Here is a 25,995-nt window from a genome sequence, read left to right as displayed (position 1 = left end):
TAGTGACATTGAATGAGTCACTGTAGCACGTGGCGCTGGGAAATTGGTAGACAATGGAATTAGGGGTAGTAGCCCGTTCTACCAGTTGGACCCGTGGGCCAAGCCCGGAGCATTCTGGGAGATCCAGAAGGGGGCGTGGCCGAGGGCGGAGCCTGGTCACGCTGGGGAGAATAAAAGGCGAGCTCCGACTCACAGTCGGGGCTGCTGCCATCGGGAATGGAACTCGTCATGTTGCTGTTGTCGTGGTCTTCGCCTCTTCAAGCTGTGGGTCTGGAAGCATGTTGGCTGTCCCGACCCTATGGCTGTGAGAGCCGGAATAAACAAGAGGGATAATTCCTCCTACTAGTGTCTCTGAATTAGTACACTACACGTGTATTCATGTCCCTGTTGGCTGACAACTCCAATAGTCATCTTATTTGATGCTGAATTGGCAGTAGTGCACAAACACACGTACATACAACTCAACACATTTGTCAATAACACTCTGGCCTTTAAAGAAAAGCATATATATAATAGGTGACATTTCGTTCAATGGCCTTTCTTCATAGCACATAAATAGGTAGGCCAGAGAGACAGAGTGGATAATAAGAGTTGGAGACTGCACCTAACACCATGGAGCTTGCTGATAAAAAAAATTCTGCTATGTTTTTTAATTGGCATATGAATAGTTACCAAATAGTCATTATTGTATAACAGACAAAACCTTCAATTAATGAAAGTATTGCTATTACCCTTTGAGTTTGAAGTGATCATCCAGAACAAGAAAATTAAGAGCAAAGACACAAAGCCACCTCTGCAATATTGCTTACATTTTCAATTTAAATAGCATAAGGTTGAAATAGAATAGTGTGAGTCTGAGTTTGTACATACTGTAGCTCCTTCGTTTCCCAATTGCTACCATTTACCATATACCTTACCTGACCATTTATCGCACACTACCTGATATATTTACATCAAGGTAAAGGCTCAGGCCTGCAATTAATTACTAATACCACTGCTGGCAGAAGGGCCTGTATTACTGGAAGCTTTCGAGAACTCATCTGGAAAGGGGATATCTGAAACCTCACCATTGTTACAACTGCCACGCCAAGAGATGGAATCAGTGACCTCTGGATTGCAAGTCCAGTGTGTGATCTGTTGCACCACAGCATACCTATATATACACACACATATACAATATCTAATTAGCACATATTAAATGGTGTTGACTGTCCGGAAAGATAATTATTTACAGCCAACCTTTTCTGCAGAGAAGTTTAAAAATGCAATTATCTCAACGATTACAACAGAGAACAATGCTGTAGAGGGAAGCATGGTGAAAGTTGTGCATGGCTTAGTAAACAAGTCATAATATCCAGCGTTAGAGCAATAATGCAGTCTCTTTGGAGATTGCTGGCAAGAGTTACAGAGCTCACAAATTAACGAATAATTTGTTGGCTTTTTATTTCATGTTTCTTTTTTACAATCATTACCGAATAATTATGACCATATGCTATATTTGTAAACAATTAATATTATACCGTATTATTAAACGTCTATACATATGATTAACTGCTGAATTGAAATGTGTATACCTTTCAGACATATATTATTTTCATACGAGCCAATTGATGAATTTGATAAAAAAAATTATAATATTCAATAGAACCCAGAGACAATAGAGTCCGAGTATGTGAATTGTTAATTGAGATGCTTGTGGATTATACCAGCTGTGGTCAAAGGTCTTGACCCTATAAGCCACATACCAATAGCCTCATATGGCCACAAAACACACATGACATGGACGCATGCACTCTCTAGTGGCAGCAAAGCCCATTAGCTAAAACAGGCTTTTTTTAAAGAATGGAATTCTTTGACAAATTAAGGACTTTTGCCGAATGTTTCGAATCAAGTGCTCTTGCAGAGAGAGCTGAAGCACATCTCTACACCGCGGCTAGCGATTGTAACACAACTCAGGGTGCAAGCGCTGAACGGTTCACGTGGTGTGGTCACATGGTTGGTTTCTTTGCACCAGTTGGCTGTGCACGTTTGAAGTTAGAAATACGCGAGAGAGCCCTGGGAGTTCTCTTGTGTGGCTCCACCGCCACAGGGGTGAGTGCCCGGAGCCACTCTCACTTCCACAGATATGATCTCTTTCAAATGAAGTTCGATTGAAAAGGAGAGAAATTAGCTTTAACAACCCGGCAGTTCCATGTGGCTCGTGAGCCGAAATTTGGCCACCCCCGGCTTGTGCTGAACATGCCAGGGATTACGTAATGACAAGCGTTGGAAGTTACCTCCCTGCAAGTTGAGTGTAAACGCCAAACTTTTAAAAGTGGTTGACTACATATTCGTTGGGTCTTTCGGTAAAATATACGCTGCCAAGCTTGGTGGTGTTCATTCAGACGCTGACTTTCCGACAGACCTGTTCTTCACCTGAGGACGGCTGATTGCGTTGTGGCCGAAACGTCGTGAGAATTGTATTTTATTATGTTTTATTTTTTATTATATTGTTATTTCCCTTCTACGTGACTTTACCGAAAGAACCAAGACGAGGTTCAAAGAAAATAACAAAAATAATAAAAAAAAACTACGACGTTTCAATCGCAACACAAGCGTTCGTTATCAGGAAGAAAAAATAACCTATCTACGTGACTTTACCGAAAGACCCAAAGAATATGAATTCCTGCAATCACGAAAGCTTTAAGTCAAGATTTGTTCTACTACATTTCGTGAGCGCCTACAAAGATGACCCTCAGCTTAGAACTCATCAGCCAGCTGGCCCATGAGCCAATTTGTTTATCGCATGGCTAATTCACTTTGACCGGATGAGTATGTTTTAAATCTACAAAAACACGAGCTGATTAAACCTCGGAGTAAAGTAAAAAAACACTTTTAATCAAAACATTGTGAAAGATCTGAAAAACTTCCAGTGACTTAATAATTGCTATCCAATTTTACTGCTTATGTAAAATCAATAAGTATATATATATACACAGGCAGCGTGCCTTCTGGTGCTTTGCTAGATAATTTCTGGAGGTTCATAGATGAAACTATATTTTAGTCATCATCCTGAAGAGACTAGATGGCTTTGATTGCCATGATTTGTTTTGTAATCTAAATTAAGATTAAAACCATTAAGTTTATGTTATCATTCACTGATCATTGCACATGTACATTTATACTGTATTTTGTTATTATTAGTATAATACAATTTTTTTTAAAATAGAAAACAATAACCTAATGGTTACTCATTAACAATTAGAAATGTGACTGTCAATGCAATTTTAGAGTGAGCTAAAAGCGAGCATTTAAAAGACTTATGCTGCTCTTTGTGATCTTATTTTTTTTTATGGGAGCGGTCAAAGGTGATGAGGTAAAATAATGAAACAAAATAGTGGCACATTGTGTTATGCTATGCGGCACTGTTTACCGTACATCATTACCTATGACAGTACCGAGACTTATCTGGATGATGGCAAGTCACGAGTGGCCACATAACGCAAGCCTTAAAATGTTATCCACCTGTGATCCTCGCATGAGCTATGGTGATTCCCAGAGTACGGATAACCTTGAAGGGTTTGTTACGGTGCCAAGCATTTTGCAAGATAAAATAAAAATATGTAATGTTTACGGATTACGGTTTTTGATCAAAAATATTTTTTTGTATTTTTTGAGGGGGGTATAGGGCAGAGGTCGCAAATGGGTACCCGATACCCGTACCCTACCCGATACCCGGCTACCCGTACCCGGCCGGGTACGGGTAGACCGTGAGTCACTGGTGAGTAACCGTTTGTCACTCATTTCCCAACGTCTTGTCTCTTCTCACAATTCAAGTTCCTAGAATCAACCCACCCGCGCCTGCAACATGGCTTCATCCCAGAGGTCGCAATCGGGTACCCGTACCCGTACCCTACCTGATACCCGGCCGGGTACGGGTAGACGTGTATTGGGTAGGGTATGCGTACGGGTACCCGTTTGCGACCCTGGTGCGGCCGGGTACGGGTACGGGTAAGGAATCAAAACCCGTTTGCGACCTCTGGTATAGGGGTGGGGACTGGGCAACAGTGCTTACTGCACCACATTATTAAACCTGCTGACCCCGAGTTTGATTGTCGGCCGTGTCAAAAGTGCAGCGCTTTCACCAACCAGTACTGACCGGTGTGGTGAAGTATGGTCAAGCAGCTCTCATGAACAGCACGGCACAAAGAGGCCTTGATACACCAGTGGATTGATAAAGAGTTGTACGTTATTAATTGCATTATTATTTAAATGTCATTATGCATGGTTATACAGTGTGTTAATTTAAGGCAGTAGGTGATAAAACAATATATTTAACCAATTGCTTTTTTTCAACACCACTGTTTTGAAGATATGTCCATAGCATTTATACTTTGTAGGAAAAATTGTAGGTTTATTTCCTCAGAAAATGTAAAGCGAATGCAAATATGTTGCGTGTACTAAACACCAAAATTAAAATTTCACAGTCTATGACATTTGATGTATTCCTTTTGAGTCAATTGCTGACATTTTCATGCACATTACTGCGTGTGAGACTTTAGCATGCTTCTCCTGAGCCTCTAGCATCACAGCGTAATGGTCACAGCACAGCAGACAAGGGTTGGTGGATGACACAAACGTTGTGAAACTCCATTCTCGTGGGCGTCGAGATGTCATAGCCTGTCTTGCCAGGAGAACGCGGTACAAAAAAATGTGGGCTTCACCTGTTCTATCGGTATGGGATAGAGTGTTGCTACCTTGCATGAGTGGATTGCTTGGCCAATGACACCTTAATATCTAGATGACTGCAGAGTTTGGGGGAAGGGGAGGGGAGTGTTGTATGATAAATGTTTTTGCTTTGACGATGCTACAAAAAATGCAATTTTCACATATGTTACATATGATTTTCACAAAATTAAAGCTACCTGCTGCTATTATAAAATTGACGGCGGGGGATCAGTGGCACCAATAGTATTTTGAAAATTGTATCCCTGGTCCAGCCCTCACCTGACTCACGCTGATCACCATCACCATGGTGAAATATGATCACGCAAGACCGATGTGGGCTGGGCAGTCCTTCATCCAGCAGTGTATTGACAAAGGGCTGAAATTGAAGACATCCGTTTTTATTTAATTTAAGAGAGGTGCATACATGTGCATTTCTCATGACCACACAATTGATATGTGTGCATATGCTGATTAACTAATATGACAACTGATGCAAACACAGAGATGCATGGGATGCAACTTTTTCAATGAATTGCTATTTTACATAAAGTGAGCCAGAATACTGTGACTGCATTAATTCTACGTGGATTGCATTTCTAAATTATCTGAACTACAGCAAGGATTCAGTAGACTGTGCTTCCATATGCAATGGACAAAATACGCTCGCAATAATTATTTCTTTAAGTTTAAAAGTGGTGGCAGTAAGTAATAATTCGGTAATATTTCAGTGGATACCGTTGATTTGCTTCATTATCTAGCAACACATTTTCATTATGGTTAGGACACTGGAGTTGCAATTCGACATTCTGGCGTGAAAGTTGAAAAAACGGGAAAGCTTTTTCAATTACTCCCACCCTGTGGCCACGCAGCAGTGATTCGTGGGAACACCAGAGTTAGTCAATCGGTAGGTCACGTGTGGTACATTCACGTGTGAGTACTCAGACCTCTTTCAAGGCGTCTGGCCAGCATGGAAGAGTAGGCCAAGTGCCCTATAAAGGCGCTCTCTCGAGCTCCCGATAGTGGAGGCCTTTCCGCCAGTAGCGTCACGAGCAAGACATTTCTGGACTGTACCTTCACGATAACCCCAAATCTTGGTGTGTGTGCTGTGACACTTGCAATGTTATGCGATCTATGCAGCCCTGCATACGTGTGGAATGAGCGGCTCTTTGGTGGCTCATAAACAAACACGAACCCTCCCCATCTTCCTACTTCACCGAAACCTTTCAACCTACCCCAGGGTATTGATCGGCACTTGAGCAATGTGCTATGTGGAAAGTGCTCTGCGGACGTGATTTACACTCGTGCCCCCCTCGATTATAATTGGAGATAGATGATTCATGGTATTTTTGAAGGGTTTGAGATTTTTACGTGTAAAGTGGATTGGAAAGTACAGAGCTCTACACGCACCCCCTACATGTGCACGCTCCCTGTGCTGCGTTTGTATTGCTCGGTGATCATTCTTACCTAGCCAGGGAGTATTGAATCACAAGCAAATGACATGATTCCAAATGCCATTACGTTAACACACGCTAGCAATGCATTAGGAAAAAAACCAAATTGTTTTGCACGGTGCCCAGCTATCCTGCAGTTAGCAGAGATCCGGTATTATACAATTTTGATATTATTTGCCTGCGTGTCAGCAAAAACCTTCAACTTACAAAGCATTGCGTTTCTGTGATCACAGTGGGGATGCTGCGAGAGTGTAATAGACAGCACATTGCACGTGCAATAATCTAGAGGTTGCTGGCGCATTATTATGGTGCGGCAGCAGTTTAATCAATGGCAAGTTTCTTAAATCTTCACTTCTGTCCTCCAAACAGCATAAACGGTACGCCACAGTTCGTTGATCGGCAGGTCACGTGTGGTGGCATAAAGTGGACACTTCTGCATCCTCTTGGTTCTTTCGGTAAAGTCACGTAGAAGGGAAGTAATAAAATAATAAAAATAAAACATAATAAAATAATTCTCACGACGTTTCGGCCACAACGCAAGGAGCCGTCCTGAGGTGAAGACCAGGTCTGTCTGATTTTCAGACGCTGTCTCCACGACAGACCTGGTCTTCACCTGAGGACGGCTGCTTGCGTTGTGGCCGAAACGTCGTGAGAATTATTTTATTATGTTTTATTTTCCACGTGACTTTACCGAAAGAACCAAGAAGATGAATCCCTGCAGTCACGAAAGCTTTAAACTTCCGCATCTTCCAAAATGTCTGGACCCTGTGGAACAGTTGGTAAAATAGCCCCTTGATCGAGGCTCTCTATAGAGCAATTGCAGGGCTGCACCTTCATCCAAATCCTTACCTATGACCACAGCATTTGATTTTAACACAAAGGATCGGCTTAGCATTCGGGCTTAATCCCTTTAATATTAAAGTGCCAGAAATGTTGCCATCCGAGATATTAAAAACCCCCTGTCTTGTGTTTCCTCACCACAAGATGCATTACAGTGTTTCATTGTATAATGTGAAATAATTATTTTTATATTATCCCTGTAACATTTCATTGGCTGTTGTAATTGTCATTTTACAAGAATAATTGTTGGAACTGAATTTTCCATTACAACGTCAACCTTCAAGTTCTGAGATCAGCTCATTATCAGTCTTCTCACTTCTCTTTTTAGTAATTTCGTTTTTTTTCAAGGCAATATATTTTTTGCGCGTACAATGTCAGCTGGAAACGACACTACCGCTGCAGGCTCAACCTTCCTTCTACGTTCTCATAGTCACGTCAAAAGCTATTAGTTGGAGGGGGCTAAACTAAAATGTGAAAATTTATCAAATTAAGCGATGAGTGTCGCAGCCTTTCCTCATTTACACATGGGGGGTGAGAGCTGGGACAGAATGCCGTTTCACGTTTAAGGTTTGCTAAAAAAAAATCAAGATAGGCTGTATCGTGCCACCTCTGAGTTATTGTTTGCCTCTCAAATAAACAAGGTCATGCTCGTTGATTGCCGCTCGCGTAAGTAGCATTTCTTGCGCCCTCGCATTTTAAACCTCTCCTATTTCTTCTGATTCCGTTCCGACCATGTACGTGAACCGGAAGAAAATATAAAATTACTTTATTAGTGCCGAGGCTCCCACAAGGCCATGCGGGAGGGCGTGTGGCGCGGTTTGTCGCCAGGTGTCGTAGAGTGCGGTCGTGTCGCTACAGTTCTCTGTGGTGAGTACAATGTCTTAAAAAACGGCGGCGTCATGCCTCTCTGAATAAAAGTAACGCTAAGATTCAGCGGTGAATGGGACCCACCCTGCAACTTGCAGATGTCTTGGAATGGGAAACGGGTTAAATGCAAGATAGTGTGTACCTATTTGGTAAACATCAAGATGCCTAGAGCCCAGTTGTACGAGAGTGGCCAATGGCTCTTAGCAAGGACTCTTTTCATGACATGGGCAAAGAGAACGGTTATGAAATCCATTGCTCAACTCTGCCACATTTTTTTGTATTCAATAGGGTTTCATAATTCAGCAGCAGTTTCACGTATTGCGCCGAAATAACAATTGGGCACACGTCTTTAAGTGGGGAATGAGGTAAATTATTTTCAAGTTCTGTACCCGGATGGCACAACTGCACCACGGTAATTTGGAGGCAGGTGCAGGTGTGCACTTGTCAACGGACATGTTTAAAGGTTTTTTTAAATATCATAAATGACCAAGCAGGAAACACAGCCAGCAGAAAATGTAACGGTCGTTACCCTCGACACAAAATGTAAACAAATATGCCTGTAAAACCTAGTCAATGTATGTATTCACAAAAAAACACTGCTTTTAAATGAAAGCATTTATACTTTCATTTTCGATGCTGTGCCAAATCAATTGGTCGTTTTATTCTTGTTTCGTTTACTTTAAAATCTTCTTAACAGCTAATATTGTTCTGGTATCTGAAGAGTATGTGAAGTTGTTATCATAATATTGCAGTAGTGTCAGAAAGAAGTGGTGGTGGAGTTATAAGCACACAGCACAATGAACCTGATGATCCGAGTTTGATTCCTGGCCATGACTAACATCAGTGACGAGCGATTATTGAACAGGTACAGGCCTTTAATCCACCCCCACCCAAAACCCTTCATCAATACACATTGACCACATGGTTGAAGTACGGTCAAACAAACCCCATAATGGACACAATGTGGGGATGCCTTCATTCAGCAGTGGATAGACAAAAGGCTGTAAATACATTTTTATTAAACTTCTTCAATTCTGAGCGAGTCATGGACAAATATGTGTTTCTCAAGTGTGATGCCAATGAGAGTGCATTTATTAACAAATACGGTGCCCCTACAAATGACCCCTTTTCAGGATTGCAAAGGAATTATGATGCCAACAGTCACAGACAGCCATTCTAAACAATTATAATGCGATCGTCTGTAACATACAGCCCCCATTAGCAAATTCCATACTTAGTGCTCTTTCAGGAATATAAAACCTAACAAGTTGTTGGAGTGTGAATGGTAGGTATTGAGCTTATAATCTGTGGTGAAAGATTACTTGGGGGCAGTACAAGTGGTAACGCTTGTGGTCTCACAGATTGGTATTGCTGGGTTCGATTCCCAACTCAGGTGCCTCTGTGTGGAGTTTCTATGCTCTCCCCCTGTTCTGTATGGGTTTTTGCTCTGGGTTCTCCGGTTTCTTCCCATTGCCAACAAAACAAGTATTATACAATATAACTGGAATTACTCAAACGTCCCAAAGCTGATGACATAACCTGCAAATTGTTCAATCGGGATTGCAAATAGCAACATCGCCCAAATACTGTGAATACCGGGCAGGACCCTCCTGGAAAAAAAAGTTTTGTGACTGCAGAGTGAGCCTTTCCTGGGTAAACAAGTGCAAACAATACCTGCAGTCATAATGCAAACAAAAAACATAACTCTGATAATGTGCACTGTCCTTGAAGTTGATTGGTCCACACCCGAGACAGCTTTCCTTAGAGCCTAGTCTCACATGGATTGGACCAGATGACGTCAGAAGGCGCACAACTCAAAGACAATGCACCATCAGAGTATGAGAGCTCGGGGCAAACATTTAGATTTGCCAGTAAAAAATATGATAATTGTTTTTTTACCCTTCTATCTGGCAACAAAACTGACACTTTTTTTACAAGGAGTCATGTTTGCATCAACTTCAAGGACAGTGCACATTATCAGAGTTATGTTTTTTGTTTGCATTTTGACTGCAGGTATTGTGGTCTATGCAAAACATGACTCCTTGTAAAAAAGGTGTCAGTTTTGTTGCCAGATAGAAGGGTAAAAAAACAATTATCATATTTTTTACTGGCAAATGAGGTTCCAATGGTGTAAGTGCAAACAAATTTAAATATAATATAAACAAAATTGCTATATGCCACAATACAAAAAAAACTGTCTGTGCTGTTTAATGATAAATAAAATGTCGTTTTTTTCTAAAATCATATTTCTATACACATAATATCACAGCCACTTTTGTTTTAAGTTTCTACCATGAATATACACTGGATAAGTTCTACTTTTGTTTTCTGCTCAATGAAATGTATTGAAGCTGGCTGGTGGCAGAATATTATTATTATATTATTTGATTTATGATGATTGTGGGATTTATATTGGTGTGGGATTTTCTAATTTATTTATTTTTGCACACACTTGTCCTGATCATGACAAATGTTGGCTTGGTAAATTATACCGATATACAAATACTCGACAGTTTGATCAAGTGTTGTTACCAGGCACCAGTTTACTGCCTATACTGCATATGCACAACACCCATACAGAGAAACTCATAATAATTGTATTATACAGCACACACGTTGCATTTTCAAAATCATCTTTAACATTGCCAGCACTGCTTGCTCCTGTGTTTCATCAGAACATTGCATTATTGATGTTCAAAAATGGTAAATTTCCCATGTGTAACCTCCTAGCAGGGGATGATGGATAACACACTGCACTTCAACGGTTCGATCTCTTGGTGTGCCAGATAAAACAATGGGCAGGTTTCTAAAATCCACCCCCATCTGTCCACCCCACAGTAAAAATGTATCTGCAGGTTGGGTGTGGTTTGATAAAGAATGGCCACTCTCACTTCTTCCAAGACACCTTCCTACGACGGAAGAGTACGGCAAACACATTAAAAACAGCTCTCTAGGTCTCTCGCCAGAGGAAGCCCTTCTGCTAGTATTGGCATAAATGTATGTGGGACTTGAACTTTTTTCCTGAAGCATCCATTTTCATGCCAGCACCATTTAGAAAGTGCAAACATTTCAAAAGTTCCGAACTAACATGTGGAAGTAATTTCTGTTGCTGTTAAATTATTTAAACCATGGGGCGGCACAATATTCGACTCTTAAGACCACATGTGGCCCATGGAGCAATTCAAGTTGTGTACCGCAATTTAAAGTATGACATACAGCAGCAGCAATTAGATGGGGTTTCCACACGAGGTATATGGTCGAGTGTATATGAGTGTGCATAACAAACATGGAGCGGAAGCGGTGATCCATTGTTTAGCGGATTGTGTTATGAACACTCTGATCTGAATTTGATTCCCAGTCACGGCTAACATCAACGGCAAGGGATACATCAACCAATCCATGGCCCCCAAACCTTCACCAACCTGCACTGACCAGTGTGCTGAATTACAAACGACCCCATGACTGGCATTAGCGTGGGAAGGCCTTCATCCAGCAGTGGATTGACAGAGGGCTTTAAGTTGTTATTATTAGTATATACAAGATATAAGAGAATGTATGCCCGGAATGCAATGCTTGTGAATGGAATGGTGTCCTTGCTTCTCATTAGCATCTGTCGTGCTCGGCTGCTTGTGCCAAGTTAAGTGAGGGTTATAAATAACACTGGCAATGATAACACAAGCATGGCTATAGAGAAAGCACATGGAACCGTTAGGACTTTGGCAAACAGTCGGTGACATAAATCCCACAGAGTAGAATGCGTGACCACGAAAGTGACATATTAATGATCTGTTGTTTAATGGGTCAGGTACACCGCAGCAAAGGATGAGCTTATCTGAATAAAACACAGGCTTTTGGCGTTATTAATAATATTATAATTATAATTTACAGTACTGTCAATCCACTGCTGGATGAAGGCCTCCGCCATGCTGCGTTGGTTGCAGAGTTTGTTTAACCCGACCTCACCACCGTGGTTCGTCACGTGAGAGGGCCGACCTACGGGATTGGAATCGAACTGGGTGGAGTATTAAGGAGAGCGATGGGGGTGAGGACGCCAAAAAAGCGTGGCAGCAATACAGCAAATATTGCGGTGTTTCTTCCGCGGCGTTACCTGTATATGATGCAGGCACTTTTGCGGCAAGCATCACAGTTGGTCATATCCTGTCCAGAACGATATGATCTGCTGCAACAAAGCAAAACGCACATCTTTAGCAATTGGGCACAACTCTGCTCTTTTTAAAAGCGGTGATTCTGGAAGGAACTGGTCCGAGGGCATGAGCTATTTAACGGTGATACAAAATGCTTTCGATCATTTGTTTACTTTGTACATCAAGCAGACCTTGCAACCAAATGCAGTCAAAGGCACAGAGAGAGACAGAGGAGAGTAGAGAGTAAAATCAATAATGTAATAATCCCACAAATTGTATCAGGTGTTTAATCGCTGCCGAACACCAACTCATTTTGGCCATTAAAATCCTATATTTATATATTGTTATTATCATTTTATAATTGGCAGATGCGAAAAATACAATGTTGCGTTTGCAGAAAAGGATATATTAATATCCGTATTGATGGATATATATATAGTGTCTAATTGCAACCGCATATGAAGACGCTGTACAAAACATTCAAACGTGGGCATCCTATGCAAAGGAGGCATATTTTACTTATTAATGTCTACAGAGAGACGGAGACAGTCACTCATTGGTTAAAGAATAGAGGAAGGTCTTGAGGCTGAACCTGAACAGGGGCAGTGGGTCAACAGCAAAGGATCGCCAGGGGTGCCAGACGATGCAGGCAGCAGATGAAAAACAGTGGCCTTACACTAAAACATCACGAGCAGAACTTTGTTCTGTCTCTCCGCATACAAATCGACATATGTCTTGGTTCATCAGCCTTTCCCTGGGCCAGTGTTAACCTTCTATGCCTCACCAGCCATGAGGCTTGTAAAACAAATGCTGCCCATTTGCCAGACATTATTGGCAAGAGTACTCCTAATACACCATGGGACCGCATTCAACGCAGGGAGCAATACCTATACGTACGTTGTGTCGATTAGGAAAGGCAGCACTCACCCTTCCTTGTGGGCCTGTACGCGCTCGAGCTCCTGAATGACGCTGAGCAGCAACTTGATGGTGTCCTGGCTGGCTCTGAGGACCTCCTCCAGGGTCCGCAGTTTCTTGCGTAGCTCCTCCACCTCCTCCCACGAGCCTTGTAGGTCTTTATTGCTGCCTTGTCTCTCCTCGGCGGACTGGTGGCTCTGCTGCTGCTGCTGCGTTAAATCATCCCCCCCGGCTGTCGATGACTGGTCTTGCGAACTTCCTCTCGCTTGTCGACTTGGATTGTGCTTTGGGTCCTCGTCGCTGTCGATTGTAATCAGCTCGTTCAGATTGTGATCCTTGCGCAGATCCGGCGGACAGTCATTCTTACAGGGTGATCGATTTCCCGTGCCAAAAGCCACTCTATTTGGAGACGAGAGATTATTGGCCTCTCCTTTAATCGCTAATGATTCAGGAGTTTCCACCTTGAAGTCGTGTTGAATGATTAACTTTTCTGCAGACAGTTTTTGAAAATTCAGCAGTTCTTCTGATAATATCAGCGGGTGCTCTATGGGTTGTCTTGCTATTCTTGTTTGTGAGGGAGCCATGTGGGATGTGAGTGTTGTGATTTGTTCAAGCACAGCGACTGCCAGTTCTGTTGCTGTTGTTTGCCTTTTATCATTCTCGGCATCGACAGATAGGGCTTTATCTGATTCTGAATGTAATTCTTTGCTTGGTTTGATGTGTTCTTCAGTTCCACCTGACCCTACCCCATGTGTGCCTTTTTCATTTTGAGCGGAGGAGGCCTGCTTGTTTTTAGAACGCGGTGAGTTGACGGCGTTTTGATCAGCTTGACCGCATCCTGCAGAAATGTCAGTCTTCTCTGACAAGTTATTAAGTCGTCGCGACGTCTGCTTTGGCTCCTGACAGCCGGGGGGCTTGAAGTCATCGCTTTCCGTACGGACGGACACATTCTCCTCGATTCCAACCTGCCGTTCGGCTGAGTGGTGCACGATTGCAACCTGGATAGAGTTGGAGCACACTTTGGTCGACTTCAGCCCGTGTCTCGACGGCACCGTCAGAGCCTGGCGCTTGATCCAGGGGGACGTCTGAATTGCCGTCGATTTGAGAGCCTTCGAGGGCTCAGCGAGCTGCAGTGGGCAAGAAGACACAGGCATAGGTGGAGCGGCAACATGCGTACGGATGCCCGGTAGCTTCGGGGCGGCCTGCTGTGCCGCGCCCCCCCCCAAATCGACCTCCACGTGGCACTCCACCTTCACGTCCGACACGTCCTTGAAGCGCACCTGCTGCACTTTGCTGCGCATCTTGGTGGCCGTGGCCGTGGCTGCTGCTGCTGCTGCTGCGGCGGCGGCGGAGGCGACAGCTCCCCGTCTCTGCTCTTGCTCGAGCAGCAGCTGGCTGGCGGACTTGAGCACGGCAGGACGAGTCGTCACAAACACGGGTCCCAGGCGGGACGGCGATGGGACTCGGACGCCTTCTCTGCTGGCCATGCTTGTTGGGGGGGGTCGGGGGGGGCGCGCGCTACAACGGCGTTCACCGTCGGGGACTTGCCACTGCAGCCCATCGCATCTTGGCTTTGTCACATCAAAGCCACTGAAAGTGTCTTGGCAAAATCGTTCAACGGGCGACGCTTTCCAAACCCTTTGCTAGAGCGGACAACGTTACGTACGGATATATACGCATCGTTTTTAGACTTTTCCACGTGCGGTGCTGTGGACATGATAATGTTTTGTTACGTAAAAATGTACGGGTATAAATATTTTGTCATCGTTATCGTTACTTTCACTTCATGTTTTCACGTGTGCCTAGAAAATTGGATTCTAAGCCATCCACCAGCCCCAGTAGGTTTAATAGTTATGATTTCTTCCAGTAGAGGGTGCACATGAATCATGGGGTCAGCACGTTGAGAGACCAGCCGCTACTTCTGACTTTGTTTCATCACAATTTGACGCTTTACACACCACGTGCAAGACAAGAGGCGTCATCATATTATACGGGGGGAGGGGGGGTTATTACAAAACATTGCCGTGGCAATCCTAAGGCCAATTGCCCTTTTGGCTGTAAATCCATTCGTGGCATAATTACGTTCACCGATCAATTCCTGGGACTGCAGCGTAGACTATACACAACGCATTTATAATGTAGTGAACTTAAACTTATTCACCAAAAATACATACACACGTACACACGTGCACGCATGCTCAAACACGCTGGGTGGGTGGTATAATAGCAAATTAAATGAGTGCATACATTGAAAGTCTTGTGAAATATTACATAACATCACAAGAATAATAATACGAATTAACGTATATTCAAAATCCGACTTTGCCCGCAACAACCAGAAATTACTGCTCACGTGAATCAAAACACACCAGTAAGCGTACTCACTTTTTCAAGTGACTGCAGTCCACATATGCCATATTGCGTGGCACAAAACCAAATGCTGAGAGCACCTCCACACCCACCCACACCCCCAATAAAAAAAAACCACCCCCCCCAACCAAGTTTTTTTTTATCTCACGTTTCCCTTTTTCAAGTAAACAAGCCCTCTCTTCTTTGGCAGCCCGATGATCTTGACCTTAACGCAGACCGACCCTCTCGTTCCGCCGTGACAGCATCCATCCATACCTCAGTGCACCGTGTACAGTAATCCATGGCGATGCTGCGTCGGGGACATCGAGACCACCTTCAGAGGAGTCCACGGAGCAGCAGTAGCAGCAGCAGCAGTCGCTGGCGTAGCGCTGAAGTGTAAATGGCTGTGTGGTGGAGCAGCAGCAGCAGGAGGAGGAAGCCAGTGCTGGGTAACTTCCCGGAGACGTTCGCCAGCAGGCACTTGAGCCAACCGGGCGTGCGCGAGTGCGTGGTCCATGTGACCCGCCGCTGTGCAATCCCTTTCGCCTTTATTTCCCTCCCAGCGCTGCGCTCCCTAGACCGCATCGGCTGTGAGCCAGGTCGAATTTGAACGGGATCAGCTTCGCGTTAGGCAGATTACAAACACGCCCCCCCCCCATTGCAGATTGCGCCTAGGTGGGTAATTATAGTCCCGTGAAGAGCAGCGTGCGATCTGTGTGAGGTGAATGCGGATCTGCTAATCGTTACGGTGGGGGTGTGTTGAGTTGAGAAGGATGGGGTGGTGGTGGTGGGGGGAGGGCGTGCGGGATACGTGGTGTGGGTGCCGTGGTTCGGAGTGAGAATGTGGGGATGGAGGGGGCTTTGGCATCGTACCATGGCATCATGTTAGCCCCCTCCCCCACGCTCCCCACCCTTTCCTTCAGAATGATTAATGGCTGGTGTTGTCTCCGTTAAATCCTTGCAACATCGTTTTCGGCAGGTGTTTTTTTTTTAAAAGCTATCTTTTTTCCTAAAGCGCGCAAGAAATATTTTATAATCAATTCTATTTAAAAATGCATGCGTTTTATATCAATGCATGTATTCACTTGCTATTTTTATTTTTGTTCCCTTCCGTGAAGCTTAATCATCCTGATGATGACGATCGCTTGTGTTGTGATCGAAACGTCGTAGTTTATTTTTAGTTTTTTTCAACCTATCTACGTGACTTTACCGAAAGACCCAAAGAATATGAATTCCTGCAGTCACGAAAGCTTTAAGTCAAGATTTAAACTGTACTCCTCATGCAAATAGCGAGGGCTTGTTATGTGGCTTATATTAAAAATTTCCAGTCTATGTGAGAAAACCCCATCAATATCCTTGATCAAATCAAGACATCACACGTCAGGGCCGCGTGACAGCCCTTGGCAAACACACGGAGATGTAGGCTCAGTGCAGGCTGCCTTTGTGCCCTCAGGCTTGCTAACCTTATTGGCTTGACACTCCATCTGCATGAGAGTCTTATACAACAAAATAACCCGATATATATAAAAACAGAATAAGTAGTTCAGCACCGATAAAATGCACTTAAATATATCTCGTGCACATAGTTTTGAGGTCCCAAAAATGTGTATGCGTGCGTGGAAACAAAACAGTGCAGCAAAAGCGCAGCATAACACACTTTTACACTTTGACGGATCACATGCTGAGCTTAAATGTGAGCACTGCCGCAGGCGTCACAGGCATGTTGCTGCGCACTGCTATTACAGGTCAGGCAAATACACTTAAGCCATTCCTGTCCAAGCATCACGATATCCCCCATGCTACTCTCCGTAGAGATATGAGCAGCTTGGGCAGAGGATGGCTGACACTGTGATTCCTCCAGGAATTCTGTGCTCCTCTTACAACGTACAACAATTTTACTGGGGCGGGCGGGGGGGGTGACAGGAGACAGGGAGGGAGTGCAGGAGTTGGGGTCTGATATTATAAAGGCAACCACTTGCAACGATGTCTTTGGACATGAAGGGAAATACGTTATTTCTCCAGTCGTTCTGAATTGGCAGCACGTCAGCAGACCTGCCATTACTATTTCTCTAAGCCCAGCATAAAATTGAAAATGTAACTTGCTTTGTTCTTTTTGAGACCACGTCTGCATTTCAGCCATGATGTGGTTTTCACTATTTGGTTCTTTCGGTTAAGTCACGTCTAAAGATAAAATAATAAATTAAATTATTTAATTAAATTAATTAAATAATTTAATTTATTATTTTATCTTTAGACGTGACTTAACCGAAAGAACCAAATAATAATTCCTGCAGTCACGAAAGTTCTAAAATTAAGAATGTGGTTTTCACTTGGCTAAAACACGTAAAAGCACCGTCGTATCTGCATAGCTTCGCGCTGCAAGAAATGCGGCGCAGTGGGTATAACTCTAGGTGAAATTTTTCACTTTGTTGCACCCTGTTACAACCCGTGTCGCCATCCTAAATGACACGTGTCTATTGTGTGCACGTATGTCGGTTGAACTTCTTTCGCACCATACGTAGCGAATCGTGCTAATCGGAGGTGCGATTACAACTTTCCAGTGTTTAAACATTTATTCTCCCACAGACATCCTTCCAAGATTCCCATCTGTGTCAGCCGAAGGCTGTTCACTGTCTTTATTTATTCTAATCGACACTCCCAGGTATTTTGTCACTTTTCATAGAGTGGCTGTAGTTTCTGCTATGCATGCAGTGGGACACCAGATCAGTTTAGGTCGTTGTCGGGAATTTGTGTGTGTGTGTTTAACATTAGACAATTCGATCTGCATTGCATGTGAAATTGAAACAAATGTTGCATCGAAATGTAATATGATGTCGACACTTAAGCAATGCTGTTCACGTTGACATTATTGCATTAAGCCATGTTGTTGAAAAATATTATAGGCTCACATGTTAGACAGCTTTTCTCATGCACATCTGTTGCTGCTTTGGGACTGTTTGAAGATAGCAGATGTCGCACAGTCGCTGGTGATACATATGACTTTAGAACAGTTCAATTCAGTAGTTAAATTCTGCTCCTGTTCTGGTGATTTCAGTCAGTTGTATATTTAAGTTATTATTGTTAAAACATTAATGGTTGCATTGCACCTCGACTTTTTATTGCCACAGGGGATGGAATTTGTTTTGTTGACACACTCCATTATTTAGAATACATGTTTAACATATATATTTGAAACATACCTTTGTACTACACATGTGGATGCTGCTGCGCCGTAATGGTCAGCACATTGGACTTGCAATCCAGAGATCGCGAGCTCTCGATTTAATCTCCCAGACCGGCAGTTGCTACAATGTGCACGTTTTTTCTTTTTAAATCTCCCACCTCTGTCCGACCAGCAGTTAAAATTATGATTCCGCAGTCGATCAGCAGGTTGCGTGTGTGTTTGTGTAAAGTATAGTTGCTCTTCTCACTTCTCACGTCTTCCGAGATGTGCGTCCAGCATGGATCAGCAGGTTGCGTGTGTGTTTGTGTAAAGTATAGTTGCTCTTCTCACTTCTCACGTCTTCCGAGATGTGCGTCCAGCATGGATCAGCAGGTTGCGTGTGTGTTTGTGTAAAGTATAGTTGCTCTTCTCACTTCTCACTTCTTCCGAGATGTGCGTCCAGCATGGATCAGCAGGTTGCGTGTGTGTTTGTGTAAAGTATAGTTGCTCTTCTCACGTCTTCCGAGATGTGCGTCCAGCTTGGAAGAGTCGGGCCACATACCCCCCAGAGGGCTCTCGACAGTTGCCTCTGGTGGAGGCCCTTCTGCTGCCAGTGGGATGAGCAAGCAATTGCAGGGCCTGCACCTTAACATTTTACGTCTCACAAAAATTGCTCGTTATTAATTAGACAGTAACAGAGTTGCATTTTGAGATACGGAACATGTTGAACAAAACATAACCATTATTTTTTGTGTTATTTATTATTATTATATATGATCCTATAATGCATGATGGTTGCAATATTTATTTGAGAACATGTCATTGCCATTTGTAATTTGTCTGCATTGGTCGAGTAAGTCCATGATCATGGAACTGCCGATATGCATTGCATACCAAAAGCCAGACATCTGACCTTCTGTGTTCAATCCTTGGGCTTCAGCAAGTACCTTGCTTTTCATATGGCCAGTTTGATGGCTTCAATTATTGCACATAAGAAAAACCCCAAAATTCTTTCAAACTTGGTATTGGTACATTATTCAGCCAAGCTAAGCCTTGAGGGTATAATTATATACATGGGAGACTTTACCAGCCTATTTCCAGGGTGTTTCTCCTTTAAAGAAAAAGGTATTTCCTGTTATTTTGTAATGACCTAATGAACTTAATTTATGAATAAGAATGCATTTATTATCTACATGTTTTGTTAGAGTAAATTGTTTGTCAAGTGTATGCTAAAAATATAGTCACCCAGAATGGAAAATTACATGATCCTTAACACAGTCATTTCTTAGAAAATGTAGTTGACTTACCCATCTTGAATCGAAAGCCTACGTGTTAAATTGAATCGAGGTGTTTTATGACAATTATCATTATCATTTGATGGTGTTATGACTGTTTTGTGTTGCATTAAACGCCAAAGATTAAATACATTACATTTTACTTTGGAAAACAAACATGTAATTGATTGTATTGCTTATGAAAGCACCTATATGAAGTGTTTAGCACTTGTTCAATTGCGCGCAATTATGTTTTGGTGCACACTTTGAATTTCTTTATATATGCAGTTGTGCCTGGAGCGGTAGCGTGGTGGGTTAGCACAATGCACTGAATATGGCGAGTCGATTCACAATCGTTGTTTTGTTGTTAGATTGCGTTGTTTGAAGATAAATGTCGCCGTACTAAAGTATTAAAAAAACAATTACGAGGTAAGGCCCAATGAGCTAAATGGCTCTTTTTTTCAGAAGCGATCTGGCCACAAATGATAGCTCAACCAAGAGGCGTATCATCACGTGGACAGTTATAGCAGCCAAATACTCAAAAACGCATGTTTCTAAATGTGGAGGTGAAAAGCAGAGTACCCGGATAAAAATCCACACGGAGAACATGCAAACTCTGAATATACAGGCGTCAGGGTCGGGATCGAACCCACGATCTTCTGCATACCAGCCGAGGTAGTTCATATTTGGCCACCCTCCCCCACCCAATACAGCCAAACAAATCAAGTTGTCACGCGAACAAAACGTGCCAATTGATATTGTTTTTACTTTGAAGTCACAAAATCGTACGTGTTAAATGGCCACATGAGGTTGATTCCCAGAATGTTTAGTGCAGTCAGAGGCAACCAACGCTAACTAGTGGGCCACGTGAGTGGTCCTCCTTCACCTCATTGGGGCGCAAGCTTGAAATCATCGTGCTTGTGCACAAATCATGATGCCACGTGCCACCCTAGAGACACTGAGACCAGGCCACCACGAGGACTTCCACGGGCCGTGTGAGGCCTGCAGGTCCCGGGTTGCCCATCACTGGTTTAGCGCTGTTCATCGCTTGTTGCAGAGGTGCATGGTTCTAATGCAGCAACCGCCCTGGTTATTACTTTGGGTGTAATAACCGCAGTAATAATATGCTCCGTCTGCTTCACAGTGAATATCTAAAGATCCCCTTATGGTATTCGTAAGAGCAGGCCATTGTGTGCTGGTGTTAGCATCCAAATAAGAAAATTAACCACAAATTACTCAATTGCAATTATGCATAGCAATAATGTCCCCCTACTTGCAGACTATTGCCCCAGATCACTCTAGCAAATTGGACTCTATCCTGGTCTTCTGAAGTCTCACCGGGCTAAAAAAATAAACTTTAACTTGTTTTGGAAGCAACATTCAATCCATAAGACTTTAGCTCAGTTATTTATTTAAAGGGGAAAATTGCAGTTAATAACTTTTTTGTTATCTGTTCATATTACCTCCTCTGTTTATTACACAAGACCGTTACATTTCAGAATATATTGGACTGAGTACACGCACATGAATTAATTTTTCTGGGAATTAAAACTTGCGAATCCTTTATTTTTAAGATGTTTGGCCTAACTGGCGATTGCTTATTGCCAAGGTCATTGTAATCAATATAATAAATGCAATGTTTACTAGTTTGAATGTGACCAGCATTTATTAAATTGGCTTCACCTGATCTCATGTGCACATGTACATGTATATGAGGGCCTCCCCGATGCAGGTAATAGGTGCTCTATCACCATACTTCACCAGAATCGTCAGTGCGGGTTGGTGAAGACAGGGAGCGTAGATGTTGGGACATAGTGCAATACAACAGTGGATTTTTTGCGACACTACCACCTGCTGACAATGCAGCCTCACAGAAGCTTGCAACGACTGTTTTATGCATCCAAGCTCTATCCACGCTCAACCATGCTTAGCTACCGAGGTCTGATGAGATATGCCGCATTGAGGGTGGTGTTTGGTCAAAGGCTCAACACCTGGCCTCATTGTCACAAAAACACCGGGGTATTCACAACCACAAGGATAATGGATATTTTTCTAATTTCAAAGAGCAGCATGTACAGCTTTCATAAAACGTTCGTTTGAATTTATTTGCCCGACCACACGCAACGTGACGATCGACGGACTGGTGTACCCATTCGTCCTGCGACACCGTTTCAGCTGTCGTAGAGGGATATCGAAGTGGAGCTGACGGCCCTGAATTGGAAGGCCAGTGTGTTAACCAGCACACCAGGGCAGCATCTCTTTATTTTTAGAAAGAGTTTATAAATACATCGTAGGCATGTACCGTACTCAAAATACAACATCGGTTCAGCCAACATGTTGAGATTCACGTAGAAAAAAGAAAAAAAATATCCTGTCATGACAGTGAGGCTCGGCAGCACACTGCGATCATGATGCAGACTAATTTTTTTTTAAACATGTTTACCTGTATTCATATTCTTGGTTCTTTCGGTAAAGTCACGTCGAAGGGAAATAATAAAACACAAGCAATCGTCATCAGGTGTGAAAACCACAGCAATGTTTTTGTTGAAAAGTGGTTTACCTGGTTGATTTCCCTTTCTGTACATCCTTAATCAACACACCATATGTTACTCTAAAGTAAAAATGAAATAAACGTATGTATGTATGCGTACTCTTAGTTCTTTCGGTAAAGTCACGTAGGTAAAAAATGAAATTAATAAAAAATAAAAAAATAATAAAATCATGTTTTACCTACGTGACTTTACCGAAAGAACTAAGAGTATGAATCCTTGCAGTCACGAAAGCTTCACATCTAGAAGTATGTATGCGTGTAAATAAATGCGCTGAAAGTGTGACAAACTGTTTTAATCATTAGAATGTTCAACAGTACTCTTCTTACGGTAGACGGGAAACATCAAAGCATTTTGATAAATTACACCCTTTGATGCAATGAAAGGGCTTAGGAGATGATGTGATCGGCATTCGCAATTTACATGCTCACAGAGATAATACGTTACGCACTGAAAAGATATGCTGCACATAGGTTTAAGGAAAGTGACAATGTTCTTTCTTTAATTTCATTCACGACCAATTGTCTTGAAGCTTAAAGGTCAGTTTGTATTCCATGCATGCAGAGGTATTTGTGTTTACTGTATGCGAGTGAGAACTAGTATTCGTGTTCATGCGGATTTACATATCCACACAGAAACCGAGGCATTGCACATCAGATGCTCAAGGTGACATTAACCCAACAGATATTTCTGCTGCATTTCAAATGTTTATGAGGTACAATTCATGAATATTAATGCTATCAAAGCTGTGAGCAATCCTATGAGAGTATGTGTGGCAGCAGTACTGTCATAATCTGAACCCTTTCGTCGTATTTATTCACCATTAATGCATGCAAAATGGAAAGCAGAATGATAGGTTCAAGCGTAATAAAAACAAAAACATTGTTCTTATACTTTCACATCATCACTGAACCATGATGGAAATCCTCCCTGCTTTGAAAACAAAGTACAAAACACCCCAAATCCCATCAATGGGATTTCTTGTGAAATTTACGACCAAAGTGGAGAGTACACCCTTGACCGCATACATATTGCCTCTGCAGTGCTGTATCCCGTCTCCTGCTTTCATCAGTGAAGCTTACGCACATTGCGACAGATGCTCATTTAAGGCTCAACTTTTAAATTACACCAACGGCTCCTTTGATTCTACACGGAGCTCGGTACCAGCGCACGCTTACCGAACTTACATCCACCATGGATAATGCGAAAACAGTGCACATGTGTGCTACTCTTGAGATTTTGCTCATTTGACAACGCTGCATTGCAAAACGCGACATTGCTAGAGACAGTAATGCCTTCCCAATAAAGCCATAATCTCAACCGCACGTTCTGTGCATTCATTAGATAACGGAGTACCGATATTTCGTGGTCTCTGCGTACGTTCTCTCCACTCGATTCAGAAGAAGCCAATTGATGTCCACAGCATTGTAATCACACCCCTGCTGCTCATGTTTCTGATTTCATGACATGGCCCGTTTCCACTTGACAAAATAATTGAGCTGGAGAAATAAACACAATTCCGCTTGACTCCCCTTGAACTTTCAATGGCTTGGTTAAATTGTCCATTTAGTTCAACTATAAATGGCATACCAAGTTCAATCACAAATATTTTCAACAACAACAAACAATTCTGCCAATTTCCTACGACAAATATTATGCTAAATGTGCCTGATCTCATTGGATCGCAGACGCTAAGTTGGTTTTAGTAATCTCCACGGTTTTCCAAGCTTGATATTTGAGAGGCTGTTAGGAGGCACGGAGATGCCAGTGTGGAGTGCTGTCCCCCCTCACTTACGCGGGTTTTTCTTGCGTACTTCAGTGTCCTACTACATGCAAAATACACCTTCATGGCACTGGTCACATCTCAATGCAGGGTCTGGCTGACAAATACCTTGCTGATCCCGTCACAGAGCATAAACCATCACACAAATTCGGTCATCCTCTCAGCAGCTTTTGGGTGGCCGTCGAACAAAAACGGTCACTGCATCGCGCGCTTTCAGATGTGCTTCTGCGGCCATCCGCAACACTCTCCCTTCTGATGTTAGGAAGCTACTGGAGCAATGCACTTTTAAATCTAGAACGAAAACCAATTTCTTTACAATGTTTTTTTGTGTTTAGCTTATTGTCCTTTCCCCGCACCTTTGATCAGCAAAGTTGGCTACGCACGGCGTGAAAGAGGTTCAACAAATATACATGTGTAAGGAGGGTGTATTCATCAGCATGATCTGGGTAAATATTTGGAATGTTGGCATCTGTAATCTTCTGACAATGTAGGTTAGTGTTAGTCACATACTACAGCTCGTGTTCTCCCTTAAAAATATTATGGAAGAAATTATTTCATCTAGAAATATTTTAATATTTTTTTACTTTTTTTATGTTATCTTGCATCCTATTATAGACTACTATGCCCAACACTGTCAATTACCCAATCACCCACAACTCCCATACTTTGTGAATTTAGACTTTCATTCTTCATGAATTTAGAATCAAAGTATAGTACATCCACTTGCAGAATGCAGTTGATTTTTTCCTGTTTTCTGCACGGATTAAGCTTTCATGTAATGTTTTATATAATGTTCTTTCTCATCCTATGCATTGTATTCGGCAGCATTCAACAAGATCTTACAGAATTAAGTAGTTAAATAAGTATGTAAAGGGGTTGAATATGTCCTGCGGCTCTTTAGAAAAACATAGCATTCTCTCGGTTTCTTGTATTTTAATGAGTGGAAGATGGTAACATTGTATGTGCTACAGTAATAGCATTGGGCTGATGCTTGTTATGTTTCAGAGCCACTTCGTAGCCTGCATGACTGCCCTGCTGAGGCAAATGGAAGACGGTCACTACCAGCACTACATCAACACATTCCAATCACGGCAGGACCTCGTGGTGAGTCCGTCCGGCTGCACGCGTATGCACGCGTATGCCATGAAATGTGAACTGTTCAAACAGTGGCTTTCACCTGGTCCATAATACCAAGGCTGGTGATTGCACATGCTGTTCAATGAATGACCCCCTAGTTTATAAGTGACTGCCTGGTGCAATCCTTGTTTGCCAAGTATTTCAAGTACTGCTCAGTCACAATCCTCAATGGATTGAGCAGGTTTGTGTGTGTGTATATAACAAGAAGACAAAGATGCCCCCTCCCCAACTAGCTTTCACAGACTGTTGGGTCAAATGCTCTTAGCGAGCACCGATGAAGGCCGGAACGGCGCACGAAGGGGTTGGTGGCACGCCGCTGTCTCCTTACTGGCGATGCTTACACGCTGAACCAACCACTCATTTGAGGCCGAGTCGACCTAGGGGAGGCCCAGAATCAGTTAAAATAACCATAACTGGTGTTTACCATGAGCAGGAATCGAACTTGTGTCGCCGGGTTCGTAGCGCAGTGCGCTAACTGTTGCACAACCACTCCCCACAGTGTATATGTATACACACACACACGTGTGCATCTTTTGTCAATTAAAGTGTTTTTTTCTTATACAAGACTTTGGTAGAATCCTGCAATGTGCATCTTATAACTTTGAAGGTATCATTTAAATGTGTGAAATAGTATTTCATTATTAATCTAATACAAGTCGATATTTCATAACATTCGAAACACCAACTTAGTTGCAATAAGAAAAACGATATTGCATCGATGTTCATGAAGGTAACATGACTAATGATAATAAAACAACCTTCAAACCATTCAAATGTCATGCTGTGTATTCTGAATGGAGCTTGAGTCCTGTATA

General features: G+C 42.7%; 2 protein-coding genes across 3 annotated transcripts in view; one reads left to right on the top strand and one right to left on the bottom strand.

The window, feature by feature from the left end:
* The window catches only part of LOC144717604 (uncharacterized), a 28,236-nt gene extending 12,231 nt beyond the window's left edge, over positions 1-16,005 (bottom strand). Inside the window, exons 1-3 of the mRNA XM_078593099.1 lie at positions 14,206-16,005; positions 12,938-14,052; positions 11,974-12,045 (exon numbers count right to left, since the gene is read on the bottom strand). Coding sequence (XP_078449225.1) covers positions 11,974-12,045; positions 12,938-14,052; positions 14,206-14,412 — 1,394 coding nt within the window. The 5' untranslated portion in view covers positions 14,413-16,005. The remainder of the gene's footprint in view (positions 1-11,973; positions 12,046-12,937; positions 14,053-14,205) is intronic.
* The window catches only part of LOC144717603 (dedicator of cytokinesis protein 1-like), a 214,263-nt gene that overhangs the window by 91,936 nt on the left and 96,332 nt on the right, over positions 1-25,995 (top strand). For both annotated transcript variants that reach the window (XM_078593098.1, XM_078593097.1), the window contains exon 29: positions 25,049-25,147. In XM_078593098.1, the coding sequence (XP_078449224.1) occupies positions 25,049-25,147 (99 nt within the window). The remainder of the gene's footprint in view (positions 1-25,048; positions 25,148-25,995) is intronic.

This window comes from Lampetra planeri, chromosome 4 (genome assembly GCF_965212315.1).
Source record: "Lampetra planeri chromosome 4, kcLamPlan1.2.h2, whole genome shotgun sequence".
NCBI classification, from domain to species: Eukaryota; Metazoa; Chordata; class Hyperoartia; order Petromyzontiformes; family Petromyzontidae; genus Lampetra; species Lampetra planeri.
The sequence above is the reverse complement of the archived record's forward strand: the minus strand, read 5'-3'. Positions and strand labels throughout refer to the sequence as shown.